Consider the following 24,310-nt stretch of genomic DNA (forward strand, 5'->3'; position numbering starts at 1 on the left):
ATTTCTGATTGAGAACAAAGTGGGGGAAGCAATGATAACAATATTCCTATTCTTCAAGATCTCTGCCAAAGATGCTTTGTGGGAGCTTGTCAGTTCATTTTTTTCTTTTTTTACATCCTGACAACAAGTTTTTCATGTGTTTTGATGTATTTTTAAATAAATCTTTCACACAATAAACAAAAAAAGTCAGAAAATCCCAATCCCGTTTTCTTTAATGTACAAGGAGTGGGGAATGTACTATATGCCGGATTTACAGGAAATGATAACATTTCAATGAATCCAATACTGTGCTTTGGTTAATGAGTTTCCTGAATTCTGAATTTGTTTCGCCTTTGCTTAACTAGTTTTCTTATATCTTCATTTTTTTTTTCCAGTTTGTTATGTTTTGCACTTCCCGGCTACTGTAGATTCTTAAGAAATTATGAAAGGTTGTTTCTTTTGAGCTATTGTAATCCTACATGTGATCACACACCCGATGAGATTTTATAAAAATATAAGCATCAGGACATATTCCAATTGACTATTTCAGGTTTAAATATCAATTTCTCTCCATCGGCTCCTGTAATGAACAAAAAGGGTTTCTTTCAGAGCGCAATTGAATGCCTCATTTTAACCTCTGCACTTTCTGCTTCTCTACAGAATATGACGGCCAGTTAGCCCCACTAAGAACATCCGAGTCAGGCATGGCAACGTCTTCCTACTTGGAGCCCAACCTCAATCACTCTGGAGCAGGTGGGTGCGGAGTTAAATCCCGGTCCGGGGTGGCCGGGGGTACTGGTGTTGGGAGCAGCGGCTCTGCTGGTGGTCTTGAGAGGACGCCAGGTTCTATGGATCGGGTTCTGAAGATCTTCCACTACTTTGAGACAAATAGCGAACCAAGCACCTGGGCGAGTAATATAAGACATGGAGATGCTACTGATGTCAGGGTATGTTATACCTTTGAATTATACCTTTATACCCTTATACCCTTCTGCCCTTCATATTTGTCTTTATCCACCCTCCTTTGTTGCTCCAGGGAGTCATCCAGAAGATAGCAGAAATCCACAAATTGCGTTGTGTCACTTCGCTTGGTCTCCGTTTAACTCATTTGCACACGGACGCACGTCATTGGTTACATCCTGACCTGGGGGTCTCTCATGTCAGGGAGAAATATGAGAAACAGCACCCACAGGAGGAGTGGAGGTAATATTGCAACACAATGTTGCCCTTTGTTGATTCAACCCAGGTCATGCTGGTCCAAATAGAGAGTTCTAATGTATAGAATCGGGGTATTTAACCGTTTTTTGTTTTTCATTTAAGCCACATACACTCTTGATGAAAATGTTCAGACCTGTTGAAAAATTGCAAGAATTTCATTTTTGCACAGTTGGATATTAAGGAGGTTCTACGTAATGCTTCAAAATGCAAAAATACAAATGGGAGTGAGATAAAAAAAAATGTAAGCAATTTATTTTGCACAACCATTAAACTGAAATATCAGCTGATCAAAAGTTTAACACTATCAGTACTCACCTCAAAAATTGGTTTGGGCATGCTTGATGCCAGGGTTTGCAGACTCCAGGTGGTGATGATGGCTTCACAAGGTGCATCCACTGTCTGCCATCCATCCATCCATCCCCAAGTATTTTCATTGGATTTAAATAAGGGAAACATGCAAGATTGTCCAAAAGACTAACGTTATTCCGAGGGCCGAGGAATGCCCACTGCAACATCTCCACATAGCCAAGTTTGACACCACCGTGCAACCTGAAACTCCATTGTTCCATTGAAGGAATAAGCACACCCAGATCATGATGTTGCCCCCTCCACTGTGCTGTGATGTGGAAAACATCTCAGGTGGGATCTCCTTGTCAGGGGCAGTAACGTTGGAAGCCATCAAGGCCGTTAAGGTTAGGTGTCTTTTTTTTAAAAACACTTCTTTCGCCGATGCCGTCTGATGGTTATTGGACTGCTGATTATTGAAAAAAACAGAAAAAGGTAGAAACAAACTTTTTTCAATTTTTCTTTTGGTAGAACACAACAAATCCAATATCCTCTGAGCTTTGAAAGATCAGACTGAAGGTACTGAAAATGGCTGGGATTGAATGAGTTAAGATCCAACCATGCAAAATCTAAATTCTTGCCATTTTTTTCACTGTTCTTAAAATTGAGATTAGTAGTGTATTTTTAAACATTAAAAAAAGTTGGAAGAAGAATGGGAAGTGGGATCCAGCACATGGGAAGAACTGCATTATCGTATTATATTGATATTTCCCCCCCCTTTAATCTGTAGTCACGTTTACATGAGGAGTTTTTCTCTTTGCGAATGGAATCTTTCCGAATGACCTTTCGGAAAGCAATGGTATACATGGAAAGGAATATTCCAATGGCGTGTCTACATGCACCGCTATAATCAACCAGAATAGTCAATGGGGCATGCGCAGTAAAGCGTAAACACCAACATCACGTGATACCGACTTCCTCCAGTTTTTCTTTCACTTGTTGGAATAACTCCGTATTGCCAGTTTTTCCTTCGTCCAGTCTTGAAATTTAGTTTGAATCAAAAAAAATTCTGCAGCAGTCCAGTGCCTCCATTTTTTAAAATGGAAGAACGTCTGGAGCTGCGTGTTACGTCATATCTCAGCATTCGCTGAAAGAACGTACCCGGGAACAGGAAAAGATAAAGTTCAATCTTGCTAATATTTTATAATTAAGCTCGGCACATGTTTTATATAGATATGTATTTTCTTTTTTAATAAAACTGGACTTGTGAATGGCGTATAGAAGGGTTTAGATTCTGTTCCACTGATGGCGCTAATGCACACGAAAGCTGCTTGCCAACCGCCAATAAACAACAGAAGAAGAAGAACGCAGTCTGACAACTTTCCGTTTGAGCGGGTACAAGATACCTCAATCGGATTGGGGAAAGGAATATTCCATCCCTGTGAATCCCATTATATATTCATTCGGATTGGCACTTTTCTTCCGGAATGAGGTGTATACAAAGGTTACATTCTTTCCGTTTGAGCAAATAACCTGAATGGAATTGGAATATTTGGGTCCATGTATACGTGGCTTGTGTTTACTCTGTTTGGAGATTATTACCTGTATTGAGTCCTTGATGGAGTGAGTCATTATTTGAATGATGTTCTTGTAGTGTTTTGAGGTGTTGCTACTTGTTTTATTTGCCTCATGTTTGCACATAGAACCACATTCAAACGACGCTTACCCTGCAATTGCGCTAAGGCATCTTCATTTGACTGCCTCATAATACGGCACACAGTGAAATGCACTCAAATCTGGAAAGTAAAAAAATGAATTTACAAAGAAAAAGTTGTTAACACGAAGCAGAAGAGCAGCGCCTCAGAGGGCGGCAAAGCCGCGAGCCCACAAGAGCCCGAGCTATTGTTAGAACAGCAGCAGCCGCAGCCCAAGGGACCAACTGACTCTATCACACTCCTCTCTATCTCCCTTTGCTTGCTTTCCCTCCATCTGTCTCATGTGGCCACATTTTGCATTTTCCACTTTGATCTCCTCCTGCATCCTTGTTTCTGTCTTTGGATCTCAGCTTTTTAACATGTCTCATTTTTTTCCTTTTCTCTCTTCCACCTTTTTGCTCCATTCATTATTGAACACGCTTCTTTTATTCATTTTGTTCTCAGGCCTTGATTTTCTTCGTTATCTGTTTGTAGGGCTTGTAGCATCCCCACTCACCCAACTCTCCTGACCCAGTTCCTTCCATTGCAGCCGCCGCTGAGTGTCACTGAATTATTATGAATTATGCTTCATAGATTAAAATTGAGGCGTTTACCATCAACAAAATATGAAACATGCTGTGTTGATATGAGACTTTGCCATTTTTTGTATTTATTCTCACTTTCTTTCTTTCCCTTCTACTGAGATTATGGTCAAAAATGCCCTTAAATGAGTCATATTGTTCATGATACATGAAGAATATCCTCATATTATTAGTATTTAGAAATATTAATGCAGCCATGTAAGAAAAAAGGCACGCTGCATGGATGTTTGCAGTGCCCCTTAAATGCTTTAGAAAACATGGCACCATACATAAGACACATGATCATTGGATGAATGGTCAGTGACTTAGTGAATTAGTTGCTAAGTGGCCACATTTTCAACCAATTTTGCTGAAGTTTTGCGCTCGTTAGTCCCCCTTTCACCTTTTTGTGTGTAGCAGTTCAGGAGAGAGAGCTGATATTAAAAAAACAATACAGTAATCAAATCAAATCAACTTTATTTGTATAGCACTTTTCCTGCAAAGACATGCAACACAAAGTGCTTTACAGAATTAAAAACAATTACCACAATTAAAAGAAAAAACAAAGAAACAAAAGAAAGCCCCTCCCTCCCACCCTCCATACTAGACACACACACACAATCACACACACGGGGGGGAGATATGGCATGGCACTGAGGAACAAGGAAACGCCACCTTTGGGGCCGTCCACACTGGGAGAAGCCGCAGGGGGACCCGTGTGCTGGTCCCCCCGACTCCGACAGACAGGCGGACCCCCACATTAAAGGGAGGAACCCCCAGCCGGCCGGGTCGAAGGGACCCAAGGATGGCACCCAGTGTGGAGGACCCCCCTCAGGAAGTACTGGACATACAGTACATAGTAATATTTTTCACCACTGTATGCAACCGTGAACGTGAAGTGTAATAACTCTGTAACCATGAGTCTGCAGCTGTATTCATTCTGCCTGTGTGAAGATATTTCAAGTTTGCACTGTAATTAACTTTCTATCTGCCATTTTCAGGTATGAACTGCGGCTGCGCTACTTTCCTAAAGGTTACCTCAGTCATTTCTCAGAAGACAAACCCTCGCTCAACTACCTCTATCACCAGGTGCAACATCACACAAGAAGCAAGAGACAAATACTACATCAACAAAAACTCATATGGAACTTTTGGGGGCAGATTCCTCTATGAGGAAATAAAAAATTTCGATAATCAATATATTGGCAAATTAAATGTTTTTATCTTTAGGTACTTTTCATTTATTTGAACTCTTACAAGAAATTAATGTGAGAAGAAAGTGTATTGTATTATTGTATTATTATGTTTTATTTAAATAAATATATATATATACGTATATATTTTTTTTATATATATATTATATATTTTATTTTTATTTATTTGATATGGGGGGGGCAGCATTTGCCACCAATTTCTCCAATTTCACCAATTTTACATATAGCATAGATTTAACACTCAGACACCGTGGAACATACACAAAGAATTTAGAAAAAATATCACAACTAATTAATAAATGATTTAAATATATTGTAAAACATTGAACGGAATGAACCATGTACCATTGAACGGAAAAATACTTTTAATACTTTTATTTTTGTTAATTATTAATTAATTAATTACAAATTATTATTTTATTTTCAGACTGATACATTCAGAAATGCACTCTTGATCAAAATTTCAATACCAGATGAGAAATTGCAATAAACTACATATTACGTCCGACTTATTTATATCTCTTATACGTTTTTTGCACAAGAAGGTAATGATGCAACTCCACAATAGAAGAGATCATGTTTAGTTCAGTTTTGATAAGTGAGTACATCTACATGTGTCTGTACTCACAAACCTTTTAGCTTTTTTATTCGGATTCCTTTTTTTGGTTAAAAGTCAAATCTAAAAAAAATCTAAAAAAAAAAAATCTAAATGTTTTACTTTTTTATTAATAAGTCTGACTTAAGCCTTTACATTTTTTCTTGCTTGATTTGTTCCATGAATTATTATCAAAAGTTAACATAAAAATTTAATAAAAATCTTTGTGATAATCACATTTTATCATGTTATTATTCCAGGGGCTGCACGGCGGTCGAGTGGTTAGCGCACAGACCTCACAGCTAGGAGACCAGGGTTCAATTCCATCCTTGGCCATCTCTGTGTGGAGTTTGCATGTTCTCCCCGTGCAAGCGTGGGTTTTCTCCGGGTACTCCGGTTTCCTCCCACATTCCAAAAACATGCTAGGTTAATTGGCGACTCCAAATTGTCCATAGGTATGAATGTGAGTGTGAATGGTTGTTTGTCTATATGTGCCCTGTGATTGGCTGGCCACCAGTCCAGGGTGTACCCCGCCTCACGCCCGAAGACAGCTGGGATAGGCTCCAGCACCCCCGCGACCCTCATGAGGATAAGCGGTCGAAAATGAATGAATGAATGTTATTATTCATTAAACTTTATTCAGGTTTTAGCTTGTTGAACTGTGAGTGGATTTGATTTATTATTGAAAACAAATCAATACAGTGTTAATATGTAATGGGCCCCCAGTATGTTTTTGGCTTCTTACTCCGTTTGAAACCCTGTCTTAAGTTTAGAATAAACACTTTGGATGCTAACTAGGCAGCTCTGTAGTATGTTATATTAAAAGCAGTGGCCTACACATTACAGTTGAGCAATGTGTGGTAAATAAAGAATAATCTGAGTGTAATAATAGGAGTGTTATTTCATGTATACTGGGCTGTAATAATGAGACAATTTTTAAGGTAATAAACAGGTTTTCTATGCTGTTGTTACGAAAATATTATGGGTTTTTTTTTAAACTTTGAATTCTACTCTGCATTAATTCACTTATCGTGCTCAAGTCTAGAACCAACTACATATCCCATAATCCTTTAGGTAACAGAAAAAAAACAGAAAAGTCAGTAATATTGCAGGTTCGACACAGACATCATTCAACACAACACATCTTGTAACCTTTTTTGTAATCAAGTATAGAATTACAATCTGGATCAGACAACTTTTAGCCGATTATTGTCTTTTGGCTTTGATCAGCTGATTAATCTGTCAGGCAAAAGGAACTATAGTTAAAAAAAATGATGCCACAATAACTTCTATTATGCCACTTTTCAGAATCAGAAAAGGGTTTAGGTATGATGAAACACATACTAGGAATTTGTTTTGGTGAAGTAGGTGCAGACACATCTATTAAAAAAAGAATGACTTTTAAAAAAGAACTTCCGGAAGTGCAGTCTGATTGTTTCTCCTAGAGTAGGAGCATCAATCTACTTTTATGATGACCTATGACATTTGTATGACGAGCTGTGCCGTTCCCGTTTTATTTCACCAGGTAAAGAGCGACTACATGCAACATATCGCAGATCAGGTGGATCAAGATATTGCTTTAAAACTGGGCTGTTTAGAAATAAGGTGAGAAGAGCCAGTGTGTACTCATTAGTAGTACCTGCTACCTTGTACTTCTGACTGCGTTTCCTGTTTGTTCTAACCGCCCTAACCATCTATTACGCAGACGTTTCTTCAGAGAGATGCCAGGAAATGCCCTTGACAAGAAATCCAACTACGAACTGCTAGAGTAACATTGATTTCTTTAATTATATATATATATTTTTTTTGCTGATGAATATACAACAAATGTTATGATTTTTTTGTGTGTTTTAGGAAAGATGTTGGTTTGAGAAGGTTCTTCCCTAAAAGCCTTCTGGACTCTTTAAAGGTGAGCAGCAAAATGTCAGTGAATTGGGATTAACTTTTAGCTGGAATGAATGTTGACACAAAGGATATTTGACTTGGTGTTTGAGTACCTGACTAAACAGTATGCACCATGGTCGCCATGGCCCTTGGGCGACTGTTGAGGAAAAGCAAATCAGATTTTTTTTTTTTTTTGTCTCTCTTCCACCTTTTCTCAGGCAAAGACTCTTCGTAAGCATATCCAGCAGACGTTCAAGCAGTTTGCAAACCTCAACGATGAGCAGAGCATCCATAAGTTCTTTGAGATAATCTCTCCTATCTACCATTTCGACAAGGAGTGCTTCAAATGTGCTTTAGGGGTAAGGCAGTATTCAGGTATTCAGTCCATAGAGACAAATGTTTCATGTTTAGAGAAGCAGTTGAAGGACGTTCACACGCTTATCATGTCATTCTGGTGGAAGTTGGGAATTTATTTAGCAGTCTTGTGTGGAATGTCATCATGTTAATGGCTTACCAGACCTACACAAGGCCAGAACGTTTCCCATGTGTCCACGAGCCATGCTTTCACAGCAGTCTGACACATTAGACCAGGGGTATCGAGTGTGCAGCCCACAGCTTGTTTGATAGTGGCTTTTGGTACCAAAGCAAACATGGGAAAGAGAGCAAAACAGAGAGGCTCAAATGGATTGAGTAAGACCCTCAAACAATGCACAACGATGAGCCAATTCAAGAAACAATACAAGCAGTTGATGTTTGCTAAATACAAGGATGAAGAGTCTTGAACCAGTCATGATGTGCTATACATATCACTATATTGACACTTACTATGGTACCCATTATGTCATTGGATGCTCATATCACCTCGTACTTCGGTACTTGACAAAAAAAAAAAACTTAAACTATATTATGAAAGCAGGAAGTGAACAAATGTAACAGTTATTGATTGTAAAAGTACCAGATGGAGGGGTAGGATTTAATAAGCTTTGCTTCTTCCTACTCCTTTTGGATGGGATGGGATGCATTCAGTTGTAATCTGATGCATGTTCAAATGAAATAAAACCATTACCAAATGTGGATACCAATAACTAATCAGAAAACAAAGCTTATTATGAAAAAGTGGACCCTGTGTCCTTTGATTTTTATTTTTATTTTGGGGGGGGGGGGGCAATCTCACATTAGACAAATTAACTTAAAAAAATATATTTATTACTGTGATGAAGTTCACGTCATTATACCAGGGGCTGTTTCTAAGCATTGCCTTGGTCATGTATTAAAATTATTCATTCATTTTCTACCGCTTATCCTCACGAGGGTCGCGGGGGTATGCTGGAGCCTATCCCAGCTGTCTTCCGGCGAGAGACAGGGTACACCCTGGACTGGTGGCCAGCCAATCACAGGGCACATATAGACAAACAACCATTCACACTCACATTCATACCTATGGACAATTTGGAGCGGCCAATTAACCTAGCATGTTTTTGGAATGTGGGAGGAAACCGGAGAACATGCAAACTCCACACAGAAATTGAATTCGGGTCTCCTAGCTGTGAGGTCTGCGCGCTAACCACTTGACCGCCATGCAGCCCGAACACTAAAATTTTTTCAGTTATTCATTGAAATTCAAGTTTACCTGGTAGCGTCTATTCATTTTGTATATGACACATTCTCCAAACCTGCAGAGATCTTCACTAGCATCTTCCATTCCATGTATATTTTGAACTTGTTAGTTGTTGGTGGAATGGAAACTTCCTGGCTGTAATTGTTTCAATATTGCAGTATGAAGTGATAAAAATGGAACAAGCACCTGACAGGAATATCATGGTTAAAATGATATGTAGTGGAATCATCATGATTGTTATCACAGACATGAATGTTTTCTTTGGGTTTTATTTGCCACACTATTTTACTGTACATGAACTTTGTACAGTTGTCTTTTTTAATGAAGTGGCTGTGTTTGAACTCAGCAAAAGATGTTTTTAGTCAGCAGTTTTGGAAAGCAAATACTATAAGTGTTTGTTTTATGACATTAGCCCTACAGTACACAAAGATGGGACTTCAATGTTAAAATTAGAGATAAAGTTTTATCCATTTTATTAAAGAGGTATGGTGCAGTAATATGACAAAATGCACACAATAATTATTGTATGTTTTCTTTGTCTTTCCAGTCTAGTTGGGTAATATCAGTAGAGTTGGCAATTGGACCAGAGGAAGGAATCAGCTACCTCACAGATAAGGGCTCAGCGGTGAGTATTATCGTTAAATTTAACACGCCTGTCAATTGTGGGTCAATACCATTTGGATATTTTTCCTTGTCTGTTTTTTTTTTTTGTATATTGACTTACATGAGAGCAGAAGCTGCCATGTTCATCGCTTCATGATCTTAACTCTTTTAGCGCCAAAGTGGCAAAATTGCAACAAGCCATTTCTGAAAATATCAGGTGATGACGGGCATCTGTAACATCAATCAAGCAAAAATTGTGGGCATTTCTATGCAAAGTTTCTAAGATTATAGACTATGTGAAGCCCCTTGCACGTGCAGCAGTGCGTCTGCTTGCCATGGCAGCCCACACGCAGCCTACTTGTGCTTATTTTTTGCTAAACTGTGTTCGGGGTAGCAGGAGGGGACGTGGTTGGTTGTCAAAACACCACAAGGTTGCGGGAATGTACTAAGAACGTGAAAATAGCATCATAGGCGGTACCATCTGCGGGAGACCCCTCTGCAGAACGGACTTTACTTTAAACTTTACTTCATGTATATATACTTTATATCAATTTATGTAATAATGGCGGTGCAGGCAGCAGTGATGTTCAAGATCCTGCTGTGAATGACAATGATGATGGCTGGGTTTGCTTGAGTGATGAGGAAGTCACAAGTGGATCAGACATTTTGATGAGCGTGTATTGTGTATTGAGACAAGGATCTGACAAATTCAGAGTCTGGTGATGTCATTCTATGCAAATTAGATGAGTACTCCCATCACAAACATTGGGTCATACTGATGATTTTTCTCATTTAGAGTATGTCTTTATCTCTTACCATTTTCAAGCTACAGCCTTTTGAATTATTAATAATTAATTAATTAATATTTCGTATAATAAAAATAAATTTTATAATTAATTATTTAATTAATTTAATTAGTACACACATATATAATTAATTCATTAATTCATGTCAAAAAAGGATTACTAGCCATATACCACACTGCCCTCTTCTGGTTGGTCTTGCCTGTGCAGCTGTTGAGTCTGTTTAATCACCGTTTGACGTGTAGTCTTAATCCATATCTTGTCTCCAGCCTACCCACTTAGCTAACTTCAACCAGGTTCAGTCCATCCAGTATTCCGCTTTGGAGGAGAAGGACAGGAAAGGCATGCTGCAGCTCAACGTAGCAGGAGCTCCGGAGGTAACAAACCACTCTAGTACACACACAGCAGTTCTCATGTTATCTTCTGGTTTCCACCCAGCAAGCTGAGCTCACTCAAATTATTGATTTACCGTAATTTCCGGACTTTGGAGCGCACCTGATTATAAGCCTCACCCACTATATTTTTAGAGGAAAACCGATTTTGTACATACACAAGCCGCACCTGTATATAAGCCGCATGTGCCCACATTAAAACATGTAAACATATTTACAAAGAAAGACGGTACACAGAGAGAGTTTTCATTCATTCATTTTCTACCGCTTTTTCCTCACGAGGGTCGCAGAGGTGCTGGAGCCTATCCCAGCTGTCTTTGGGCGAGAGGCGGGGTACACCCTGGACTGGTGGCCAGCCAATCACAGGGCACATATAGACAAACAACCATTCACACTCACATTAGAGAGTTTTCAAAGTTTTAATAATATAACTTAGCAATAATAATAATATAACTTTCTTCACAAACGGTGCCTGTGACGCGGCAGTAAAACGGTAGCAACATGGTAACAACACGCTTGCAACACAATAGCAACACAGTATAGAATGTTTTTCCAGTTCGGGCCACCTGCTTTTATTACCTCTGAAAGCTTTTTTCGTCTTTTTACATTGCTCCAGTTCTTCCCGCTGCCGTTTCCGGCGTCTCACCATCGATTCGTTTATGCCAAGTTTACGTGCAGCAGCTCTGTTTCCTTCTTTATCAGACAGCTCGATTGCTTTTAGCTTGAAAGCTGCGTCATAATGCCTTTCTTTTTGCATTTTCCATGATGAGGGTATGTTCACGCTGATTTAATTTATGCACAAGACAATACGTTGCAGTCTTCCTCGACGCATATATTCCACCGGTCTTAATCTTACCTTTTCTACTCGAGAGTTGAAAGTTTGGGGAAAAAAGTAGCGGCTTATAATCCGGAATTTACGGTCTGTGGAGTCTATTCACAATTAGTCCATCCTTGTGCTTATTAATCATTGTAGAATGACTTGTAGTCCTCTGGTAAAGATGAATGCAGTGTCAGCATATGTATGTCAAGAATGGGCGTAGATCGTGCGAGTGGAAAAAGATGTCAGCGTCATGTCTTGAGTATCGTTTTTTGTGCGGGTGTGAACAACTTAATACACTAGGATGTGTGCACATGGAAGATGTTGCTCATTAAAAAGTCATATCACGCTACTCAGCCTGAAATTTACCCGAGTAATCCTTCCGTGTGTTCCTGTGTGCATGCGCAGCCTCTCACAGTCACCACGGCATCGCTGACTACAGCAGAAAACATGGCCGACTTGATTGACGGTTACTGCCGACTCTTTTCTTTAGCTACTCACTCCTTCATCGTCAGAATCCACAAAGGTAGGAGACCGTTCTCGTTCTACCCTATGTATTTTAGGGTAGCTGCATTGCAGTGGTTGTCTTCAAGATAAATCAGGAATCAGCGGAGCAAAACTCTCAATATGATACAGACACAGTCAACCAGTCAGTCAACCAGACAATTTATTCTGCTTCTGACTGGAGATGCTTGTCACTGTTTGTTTCTTGGAGTGGCCGTCCTGTGTTTTTTTATAAAAATAACTATGTGTGAAGAACATGGTAATGTTTTTATTTCATTTGAACATGCATCAGATTACAATTGAATGCATCCCATAATCAGTTCACAGTTCCACATGTCCAAAAGGAGTAGGAAGAAGCAAAGCTTATTAAATCCTACCCCTCCATCTGGTACTTTTACAATCAGTAACTGTTATATTTGTTCACTTCCTGCTTTCCTAATATAATTAAGTTTTTTTTAAATAAAAATATATATTTTTAAATAAAAAATATACTTTTTAAAATATTTTTTTTAATAAATATATGTTTTTATTTTTTTTTATATTTTTTTTGTCACGTACCGAAGTACGAGGTGATATGACCATCCAATGACAAGGCTCTTACTCAATCCATTCCATAGTTTGATTCCACATACTGAAATGCTATGGCTTTTTAACGTAGTCCTAGCATAGAAGTGTTTCAAATGTACTTCTTCCCTGAGATCATATTTCTCCTCTCTTGTAGAGAAGTATTGGATGACATTTTTAGCTAATTGGTTATTTTTAGCCTTATGCATTATTTTAGCTGTTTGAAGATGAACTATATCAGCAAGTTGAAGTATTAGTGATTTTAGAAATAAGGAGTTAGTATGTTCTCTGTAGGCGGCATTATAAATTATCCTTACTGACCTTTTTTGCAGTACATTTAGCGAGTGAAGATTGCTTTTATAGTTATTAGCCCATATTTCCACACAATAAGTAAGATATGGTAGAAGCAGAGAGCAATAAAGAGTGTGGAGTGATTTCTGATTGAGAACAAATTTAGCTTTGTTCAATATTGAAATATTTCTGGCCACCTTATGTTGTATATTTGTAATATGAGGTTTCCAGCTCATATTTTCATCTATTGTGATCCCCATAGAAACATAGTGATGTGTTGGCTCTCGCTGCAGTAACTGATTTATTTTGTCTTGCAGAGGGGGACAGAGCGCTACCATCCCTCCCAAAGTAAGTGTTATTATTTGTTAGAAATAAATGGCATGCTCCATTTTGGTCCTCATTGCACATGAGGATCAGTTTTTACATTTTACAAATGCAAACAAACGTGCAGTCATGGCCGAAAATACTGGCATGCCAAAAATGCCAGCCTAATGTATACATTCGTGGCCAAAAAAACATTGACATCTTTGCGATGCCAATATTTGTTGCCATGACCGTAATAGCACAATTTCTTGTATATAGAGAATATAAAAATTATGCTCTAATCAGTGTTTTATGCTGCTGATTCCGATCATCATCTATTTGTGAAATTGGCTGTTGTACATTTTTAAATGATATGAAATCAGCTTCATTCAGACAAAAGCAGCTTTGACTATTTCAAGAGAACATATATCCGTGATGAAACTTGTAGAGGATGAGATGCCTCGGATGCCATTTCTATGCACAGAGGGGCGAGTGTCCAACGTTTGGTCACATTAGCTGTCGCCAGAACAACAATCACATTGCGCGCCTCGAAAACTCACCACACCACGGCAAGTGCCACACCAAACTAAAGCTTTTTAACGTGCTACCACAACGAGACATGCCATGTTTTGCAGGGCGTCAAACTTCTATCACTCTCACAAACAACATACATGATCAGGGGTCTCAAACTCAATTTACCTGGGGGCCACTGGAGCTAGGGTCTGGGCAAGGCTGGGCCGCATCAGGTTTTCCAGGAAAAAAAAAAAACGCATTTCTTAAAAACAGAAAAATATACAAACTTTTTCAGTGCTTTGGTTCCGATTTTCTACAATAAAGCTCTGATAAAACATTCCACTTTTCTCAAATATCTTAATTTTAATTTTTCTGCACAAAATAAGATGAAAAATAAATAAACAAATCAAGAATAAAGAAAATCAATCAATCAGTAATAAATAAATATAATAATAATAATAAAACGGCAAATAATAAAAACTTAAGAAACCACATATAGTTGGTGGGTAGACAAATTATTTTTTTCAGATTAAAATGAACAAAGCATTATTAGAGCCCTGTAGACATGACAAAACACGACTATAGTCACATTTATACTCTTTTTTATTTACAACATATTGCGCAACTGCAGGGTCTTGAGACACATGCTAACTCGCAAACTAGAGCTAGCGACCTAAACGGTAGCCTTCAAGTTATTTCCTTTAAACTTAAATAGCCAAAAACTTACCACTTCCACACGGATAGGGAGGATAACTATTAACAGTTATTTAACCTTTAACATGAACATTAATCAAACGTAATAATTTTTCTGGGTACATGATACCATACAGCATCCATATCAAACTTGCGCGGGCCGCACTAACATGAAACTTTCATATCAAGGCAGGGGGCCTCAAACTAGTGTCCTGCGGGCCACATTTGGCCCGCGGGCCGCGTGTTTGAGACCACTGTACATGATTGTTTTGGCTTTGGCACACCTGCCACAGGAGACCGCTTGCTACAGGCTATATGCTACATGCTACCACAGCTTTTGTGATCGGCGTTGAAAGGCCTCAAATTAAAAACCCTATAGTGCTGTACATAACATGGATGTGTTAACCCCAAATCATTTTTATTTTGTTTGATGCAGAGTGTCAAATCACGAGAGACGGATGGAGAAACGGATGGAGGGAGTGCGAAGCAGAGCAGTTTGCGTGTCAGGTAGAAGATTTGCTGTGGCCTTCATTATCTGTCTCTTTCTAGTGCTTTTAACCTTCCTCTTGTGTTAGATTTCTGGTATCACCTCTTATGTTAACGGGTCGGTTTTGACCCATGTATTAAATCAGCTATAAAATACACTAAAAACAATAAGTTACCATCAAATTTGCTTCTCATCTCTTGGTTACTTTCTTAAGCTTCCTCATCCATGAAAATGTTGGTTTTAATATTTTTGGTGTGGGCATTTTTTGTCACTATACCCCTTGATTTCAATTTCCAAAAATGGTAAAATGAACCTCAAAAGAATCATATTCATAAATTGAAGGTTCTTTTGTTACCTGGCTTTTACTGAGCGCTATAGAACAGCTTCACCACCAGCAACCTCTTCATCTGACTGGCATCATCTGTGTCTTCTGGATCATACTCCATGTTGTCCTCCTGGTCATCTCAATGGCTATGCTGGTCTGTTCTCTCCCTCATTGTCACCAAAAATGTGGTCCAGATCTTGGTTTCCATGATTCAAATTGTAAATGTGAAATCAGCCAATCAAATGAGTGAATTCACCTCACATATCTGGACATTGTTTTTATGCTGGTATACTGGAAAAGCGGTCAAAAAGAGAATCCCTTGAAGCTTACATAATGAGAAGAGGAGCTGGTTGTCATTGTGTTGGCTAATTGTACTACACTTATGATTTCAGTTTTGGCTCAAAATATTGCTTTTTAATCATATTATTATTATTATTATTACCGGGTTGAAAGCGACCCTAACAATACAGTGGTCATAATTTCAACCAGACCATTTTAATGGTAATAGTAATGGTTTTATTTCATTTGAACATGCGTCAGATTACAATTGAATGCATCCCATAATCAGTTCACAGTTCCACATGTCCAAAAGGAGTAGGAAGAAGCAAAGCTTATTAAATCCTACCCCTGGTAGGTAACGGTAACGCCGATCTGGTACTTTTACCATCAGTAACGGTTACATTTGTTCACTTCCTGCTTTCATAATATAGTTTAAGGTTTTTTTATTGTTTTTTTTTGTCCCATACCAAAGTAGGAGGTGATATGAGCATCCAATGACATAATGGGTACCATAGTAAGTGTCAATATAGTGATATGTATAGCACATCATGACTGGTTCAAGACTCTTCATCCTTGTATTTAGCAAACATCAACTGCTTGTATTGTTTCTTGAATTGGCTCATCGTTGTGCATTGTTTGAGGGTCTTACTCAATCCATTCCATAGTTTGATTCCACATACTGAAATGCTATGGCTTTTTAACGTAGTCCTAGCATAGAAGTGTTTCAAATGTACTTCTTCCCTGAGATCATATTTCTCCTCTCTTATAGAGAAGTATTGGATGACATTTTTAGCTGATTGGTTATTTTTAGCCTTATGCATTATTTTAGCTGTTTGAAGATGAACTATATCAGCAAGTTTAAGTATTAGTGATTTTAGAAATAACGCGTTAGTATGTTCTCTGTAGGCGGCATTATGAATTATCCTGACTGACCTTTTTTGCAGTACATTTAGCAAGTGAAGATTGCTTTTATAGTTATTAGCCCATATTTCCACACAATAAGTAAGATATGGTAGAACCAGAGAGCAATAAAGAGTGTGGAGTGATTTCTGATTGAGAACAAATTTTAAAATTTTGTTATTTAAATTATTTTTTGGGTTTTATTTTGTTGAAATAAAGTCAAAAAGCCTTGATGCAATAAACAAATGTTATGTGATTCTTTTTATGCCTTAAAATGTACATAAAACGGTGCGGACCCTAACACAAGAGGACGGTCAATGTTGTGACTGAAGGCTTTGTAGACAACTCTGTGCCCTGAAAGCGGCCTCTGTTTGCAGTGAAGAGTCTCTCTCAGATCAGATGTTTGCATGGAGAGCTGTAGTCACTGCCACTTAGTCTCTGCGTTGACTCTTTCCTAACCTCTGACTAACCCCCGGTTGGGCAGGATGCCATTAAAATGACCATAAGCATAAAATCAATGATACCGGTTCCTGCATACTAACCTTTAAAACTCTCTCCTCCCTTCTCTGTATGCATCCCATGGTGCATGTGGCTTCCGCAGGGCACACTAGTGGCGATGGTAAACAATATCATGTATTACATCCCTGTTTAATTTGACTGCAATGCATGCCAGAGTCGAGTTTATCTGTGTGCGTCTGCAAATGATGACAATCTCTCCATGACTCAACCTGTTTTTTTTGTGACACATTCTGTTTCCATCCCTCCCTTTTCCTCTTTGTGTCGGCCTCTCTCCATTGCACATCACTCTGTGCTGTTCTTGTCACTTGTGTGAGCATTTGATGTAATTGTTGTGCATGTATTCCGCATTGGATATGGTGACATTCTTTTTGAAAGGTAATTCGTTCCAATAATGTTTTCTTGCTACACCTTTTAGCATTTGAGGTGTTTTTTTCATGATTTTGTCGCTAATTGAGTTTTAATATCGTGTCTTTTTGTCTCTTATAGAAACGGACGATTATGCTGAGATCATAGATGAGGAGGACACCTATACAATGCCTTCAAGTAAGTGGCCAGGAATCCACCCGCTGACACACGCATTGCAAGTGGTTTATGTACAGAGTCACTTATAGTGCTTCCGATCACACTTGTCACTTGGTGGACTGCATGCCAGGGTTAGTTTAGATCTGCGTGTGATTTAGAAAGTAGCCGGTCCACAGGAGCTCATATGTGTGTGCATGTGTGTGTCATTTGGTCTTTACCCTGTTCCTCGCTCGTCATGCTTGTAAGTGAAGTGGGATTCAGCTCCGAGTGATGACTTTACTTCTTTAAAAGCTGTCAAATTTCATTTAAAAAAAAATGTTTTGCTTCCATCACTTTTGGCCTTGTCTTATCTTCTGAGTATTTCAGATAAACTGGTCTTATTTGGTCACTTAAGACTTACCTTGTAGGCCTAACATGTTTATAATGGATTATCATTATTATTGTGTTCCTCCTAACTGAATCAGAATCAGAATGCCCTTTATTGGGATTTTCCATATAGTAGAATGAAATTGCAGCCGCTCCATTTTCAGTGCAAGACAGTATGACAGTACAAAATATAGAAATTAGAAGAATAAATAAAGAATAAATAGAAGAATTAAAAGAATAAATAATAAATAACAAAGGGTCTACATTGTAGAGCAGTGTTTTTCAACCTTTTTTGAGCCACAGCACGTTTTTTACATTGGAAAAATCTTGTGGCACACCACTAACCAAAAAATGTTACGAAATGTCACCACGACCTCACACGTGCGTCAATAAGTCTATCGGAGGAACAAGGTAGGTGTTGCCACACGGACAATTATTACATTGCTCTGCCAGTCTTTACACCACAGACACTCGACAGTAGTCATGTTTTTACATGACAACTTTTTCTCTTTCCGAATGACCTTTCGGGAAACAATGGTATACATGGAAAGGAATATTCCAATCTCTTGTCTACATGCACTATGAAAATCAAACAGAATAGTCAATGGGGCATGCCCAGTAAAACGTAAACACCAACATCACGTGATACCGGCTTCCCTAAGTTTTTCTTTCACTTGTTGGAATAACTCCGTATTGCCAGTTTTTCCTTCGTCCAGTCTTGAAATTTAGTTTGAATCAAAAACAAACTTTCCGCAGCAGTCCAGTGCCGATTGCTCGCCTCCATTTTTAAAACTGAAGAACGTCTGGAGCTGCATGTTACGTCATATCTCAGCATGCGCTGAAAGAACGCACCCGGGATAAATTTAAACAGAAAAAGATCAAATTCAATCTTGCTAATATTTTATAATTAAACTCAGGACATGTTTTATATAGATATGTATTTTCTTTTTTAATAAAACTGGACTTGTGAATGGCGTATAGAAGGGTTTAGATTCTGTTCCACAGATGGCGCTAATGCACACCAAAGCTGCTTGCCAACCGCCAATAAACACCAGAAGAAGAACGCAGTCTGACAACTTTCCGTTTGAGCGGGTACAAGATACCTCAATCGGATTGGGGAAAGGAATATTCCACCCCTGGGAATCCCATTATATATTCATTCGGATTGGCACTTTTCTTTCGGAATGAGGTGTATACAAAGGTTACATTCTTTCCGTTTGAGCAAATAAACCAAATGCAAATGGAATATTTGGGTCCATGTATACTATTGACATAATGGCTATTGACATAATATTTGCAAATGATGATTAATAAATGTTAATTATAAAAAGTGATATTGGATAATTCCTCACGGCACACCTGACGGTTTCTCAAGGTACACTAGTGTGCCGCGGCACACTGGTTGAAAATCACTGTCGTAGAGGACGATTGGTTGCCTTGATTACATTGTTACATCTTGTTGAGGAAGATGATGGCTTGAGGAAAGAGACTGTTTTTATATAATATATATATATATATATACGTATATATATATAATACTGTACTAACAAAAGTTCCGTGGTCACACAGAGTAATCCTAGCCAAAAAGGGGAAACACTCAAATCTCATGTCGTCCCTTATATTTATAGGCCTGTATTATATTTTTGGAGTGTTTGGGTGTCACAGGATTAAGATGAATTGAATACTGTGCATGTGATGGACATCAGGATATATCAGGATATTAGTGTGCATCTTGGTTTTGTTCTGTATAAAGAGGTCTACAGACTCTACACTACCAAAATATTTTTATTTCTGCACAAAATAAAACTCACTTTAAAAGTTACGGGACAACTTGGGTCTGTAATCCATCTCTCTAAAGCAGTGGTCTCAAACACGTGGCCCGCAGAACACTAATTTGAGGCCCCCGCCTTGATATGAAAGTTTAATGTTAGTGCGGCCCGCGCAAGTTTGATATGGATGCTGTATGGTATCATGTACCCAGAAAAAATTATTACGTTTGATTAATGTTCATGTTAAAGGTTAAATAACTGTTAATAGTTATCCTCCCTATCCGTGTGGAAGTGGTAAGTTTTTGGCTATTTAAGTTTAAAGGAAATAACTTGAAGGCTACCGTTTAGGTCGCTAGCTCTCTAGTTTGCGAGTTAGCATGTGTCTCAAGACCCTGCAGTTGCGCAATATGTTGTAAATAAAAAGAGTATAAATGTGACTATAGTCGTGTTTTGTCATGTCTACAGGGCTCTAATAATGCTTTGTTCATTTCTTAAGTTTTTATTATTTGCCGTTTTATTATTATTATTATATGTATTTATTTATTACTGATTGATTGATTTTCTTTATTCTTGATTTATTTTTCATCTTATTTTGTGTAGAAAAATAAAAAGTAGCCAAGTTTATTCATTTTTCTGTTTTTAATAAATGCGTTTTTTGTTGTTTTTTTTTTTTTGAAAACCTGATGCGGCCCAGTCTCACCCAGACCCTAGCTCCGGTTGCCCCCAAGTAAATTGAGTTTGAGATCCCTGCTCTAAAATATTCTAAATGTGGTTGCTAACTTGCTACTGTACTCACAGTTAGTTATTTTGTCTCCTATCAATAACCAATTTTCCCAGAATACTATGGACTAGATCAAGGTAATCATTTGAACACACCATAAGTCTGGTTGTATAGTGTTGGTACTTTGATTTGGTGGTGGTTGTCATCCTTTTATGTTTGCTTGCAACTGTAAATGAACCTGAATGTGTCCCCTCCCCTTCTTTGTGTTTGTATTGTCAGTTTGGACCGTATTGGTCTGATTTGAGCGACGGCGAAATAGACTTTTTCAGCGAGAAAAATGTAGCAAAAGAGAACAAAAATGTTGCAAAATTATTTATGTGTTAAGGAAATACTGCTGACAACGTCTCATGTTTATGCCATCAACTTTTTTCTTAGCACGATATTATTATTACATTTAAATATCCATACCACCTCATGCTCATAGAGAATAATTGAAACTGGCTGTTGTCTTCGTTATGTGGCATGCTCGGCTTCAGTTGCACGCTGGCTGCTACCGAGCTTGTCAGAGCAGTAGGATAAATGAATAATTTCACACATATTATTACACACATCACTAGCTTGTACAACTTTTTTCCGCCCCTCAAAATGTAATCGTTTGCACCCGCAAATCTCATATCCTGCACACAATGCTCTGACAAGCTCGGTAAATGCAAATGTATACATGAAGTATGTGTGTACTGTATGTGTATGTTTTGTCTTTTTGTCCTCAACAGCGCGTTTTTCTGTCTGATTGTGTTCATGTCCACGTATGTTATGTATTCAGCACAGGATTATGAGATTCAGAGGGATCGCATTGAACTGGGCCGCTGCATAGGTGAAGGTCAGTTTGGGGACGTCCACCAAGGAGTTTACATCAGTCCGGTAAACACACACACACACACACACACACACACACACAAACACATACATCATTGTGCCATAAATTGTAGGCTTTTATTGCTCCACTGCTACACTTGCTAAGATTGGATTTCAGTTGTGAAGTTTTATTATGAACGATGTACATCACACATGCATATATGCAATGCTGCATTCATGGTGCTGCAAATTTGCTGATTTTTGCTCCAAAATGCATTTTTCCACAGAAAACACATATGAAAATAGAAGTATTTTTACATGTTCTTCACTGATAATGTTTCCTTCCTCAAGTGTTGAGGTTTTGCCCTTTGTTTGACCTTCAAAACACACAATAGTTGTGTGCCATGTCACAGAAAAGGGAAGTACTAGCTTTGATGGTTACTCCGGCTTCAAAACTTAGTAATTCCTCATTTATCGCGGCTAATTGGTTCTAGACTTACCTCGATGTGTGAATTTTCCACTAAACTGATTTTTTTTCATAATTCGAGCATAGAAAAAAAAGTACTAATTAAGTCAATATTTTCACATTAGAGCCATCAGAGCCCTCTAGACAAGAAATAACACCCCTACAGGCACCTTTACAGTCATACTACCCAATATAGTCAATATAATCAGAGAAAATAAACCATTTAAGACATCAGGCTCACCAGTACAACAGTAGGTCATGTTATTATGATGATAATGATTCATTAATTCGTTTTCTACCGCTTATCCTCACGAGGGTCGCGGGGGATGCTGGAGCCTATCCCAGCTGTCTTCGGGCGAGAGGCAGGGTACACCCTGGACTGGTCGCCATTCAATCACAGGGCACATATAGACAAACAACCATTCACACTCACATTCATACCTATGGACAATTTGGAGTCGCCAATTAACCTAGCATGTTTTTGGAATGTGGGAGGAAACCGGAGTACCCGGAGAAAACCCACGCATGCACGGGGAGAACATGCAAACTCCACACAGAGATGGCCGTGGGTGGAATTGAACCCTGGTCTCCTAGCTGTGAGGTCTGCGCGCTAACCACTTGACCACTGTGCAGACTAATGATGACTATTATTATTATTATTATGTGATTATTGTGCCTGTACTGAGTAATTTAAACAACTATGATAAAAAAGTAATTATACAATAATAAAAGTTTGTCATTGGCGATCAAGTCGGGTGTGTATTACTAGTGCCACCTAGTGGCTAGTGTAGAATTGTCTACATCAGGGGTCTCAAACTCAATTTACCTGGGGGCCACTGGAGCTAGGGTGTGGGCAAGGCTGGGTCGCATCAGGTTTTCCAAAAAAAAACCAACGCATTTATTAAAAACAGAAAAATATACAAACTTTTTCAGTGCTTTGGTTCCGATTTTCTACAAGAAAAGCTCTGATAAAACATTCCACTGTTCTCAAATATCTTACTTTTTATTTTTCTGCACAAAATAAGATGAAAAATAAATAAACAAATCAAGAATCAAGAAAATCAATCAATCAGTAATAAATAAATATAATAATAATAATAATAAAACGGCAAATAATACAAACTTAAGAAAACCACATATAGTTGGTGGGTAGACAAATTATTTTTTTCAGATTAAAATTAACAAAGCATTATTAGAGCCCTATAGTCACATTTATACTCTTTTTATTTACTCTTTTTTTAACTCTTTTTATTTACAACATATTGCGCAACTGCAGGGTCTTGAGACACATGCTAACTCTCAAACTAGAGAGCTAAACGGTAGCCTTCAAGTTATTTCCTTTAAACTTAAATAGCCAAAAACTTACCACTTTCACACGGATAGGGAGGATAACTATGAACAGTTATTTAACCTTTAACATGAACATTAATCAAACATAATAATTTTTTCTGGGTACATGATACCATACAGCATCCATATCAAACTTGCGCGGGCCGCACTAACATTAAACTTTCATGCGGGGGCCTCAAACTCGTGTCCTGCGGGCCACATTTGGCCCATGGGCCGCGTGTTTGAGACCCCTGGCCTACATCAATGTCTTAAACTGTATTTTGATTTTAGTTCATTTAGAAAAAACCTTATTGTGATTTAATAATGATTTAATAGTGATAATGATGGTCACTTTTAATGCAAATGTTAATCTGAAATGGTAAGACAATGGCAGCATTAGGATGTGTAGTGCATACAGGGAAGAACAAAGGGACATTAATTGTTCATGTGACTTAATATGCAACAGCTTGTCAACACATGGTAGCTTTAAGAAGCTTAAATCTACATCTTATTTAAATGAAGTCCCTTCTAATTGGTCCCCTGGCTAAAATTAAATGCTTTAATGTAAGAATAAAATCCAAATCCTTATAACATTGTAATTAATATTCAGCCACATTAGTTATTGATACGCTTCCATTTAGTTGCTAAAAATACAAATTTTTTCAAATAAAGGAAATGGCTTCTATCTGAAACATGCATCCAGTGTACTAAGTGTGACAATGTTTTGGTGTTTAGGAGAACCCGGCACTGTCAGTGGCTGTGAAGACGTGTAAGAATTCAACGTCGGACAGTGTGAGGGAGAAATTTCTCCAAGAAGCACGTAAGCTCTTCATGTGTGTTTGTGCTAAAAAAAAAAATCAGAAGCTTGACAGGCGTGTATTAATGAGAACACGTTCCCTCACTCCTGTCCCCCTCCCAAGTAACCATGCGTCAGTTTGACCATCCTCACATTGTGAAGCTGATGGGCGTCATTACAGAGAATCCAGTCTGGATCATCATGGAGCTTTGCACACTGGGAGAGGTAAGATACCGTGATGATGTACAGTATGTTACTCCTCGGTGACTCTACCATCCCTCTCGCTTTATGTCATGTGCTTTCCATAGTTACGCTCCTTCTTGCAAGTGAGAAAGTACAGTCTAGACCTGGCCACCCTCATCTTGTACTCCTACCAGCTCAGCACGGCATTGGCCTACCTGGAGAGCAAGCGCTTTGTACACAGG

The 24,310-nt window shown here is 38.4% G+C and overlaps 1 protein-coding gene across 11 annotated transcripts in view; it reads left to right on the top strand.

Annotated features, from left to right (window-relative positions):
• Window positions 1-24,310, top strand: part of LOC131137737 (focal adhesion kinase 1-like) — an 85,478-nt gene that overhangs the window by 23,254 nt on the left and 37,914 nt on the right. For 5 of the 11 annotated variants that reach the window (XM_058086010.2, XM_078798040.1, XM_058086002.2 and 2 more), the window contains 17 exons: window positions 640-926; window positions 1,016-1,182; window positions 4,759-4,846; window positions 7,092-7,171; window positions 7,272-7,334; window positions 7,421-7,475; window positions 7,669-7,809; window positions 9,616-9,693; window positions 10,744-10,851; window positions 12,092-12,209; window positions 13,360-13,390; window positions 14,988-15,058; window positions 17,548-17,604; window positions 21,263-21,360; window positions 23,825-23,909; window positions 24,010-24,110; window positions 24,194-24,309. In XM_058086010.2, coding sequence (XP_057941993.2) covers window positions 684-926; window positions 1,016-1,182; window positions 4,759-4,846; window positions 7,092-7,171; window positions 7,272-7,334; window positions 7,421-7,475; window positions 7,669-7,809; window positions 9,616-9,693; window positions 10,744-10,851; window positions 12,092-12,209; window positions 13,360-13,390; window positions 14,988-15,058; window positions 17,548-17,604; window positions 21,263-21,360; window positions 23,825-23,909; window positions 24,010-24,110; window positions 24,194-24,309 — 1,700 coding nt within the window. In that variant the 5' untranslated portion in view covers window positions 640-683. The other 6 variants (XM_058086003.2, XM_058086014.2, XM_058086006.2 and 3 more) reach the window with 5 other exon arrangements.

The sequence above is a fragment of the Doryrhamphus excisus genome, linkage group LG17, assembly GCF_037039965.1.
Source record: "Doryrhamphus excisus strain RoL-2023G ecotype Guam linkage group LG17, RoL_Dexc_Guam_v1.1, whole genome shotgun sequence".
In the NCBI taxonomy this organism is placed as follows: domain Eukaryota; kingdom Metazoa; phylum Chordata; class Actinopteri; order Syngnathiformes; family Syngnathidae; genus Doryrhamphus; species Doryrhamphus excisus.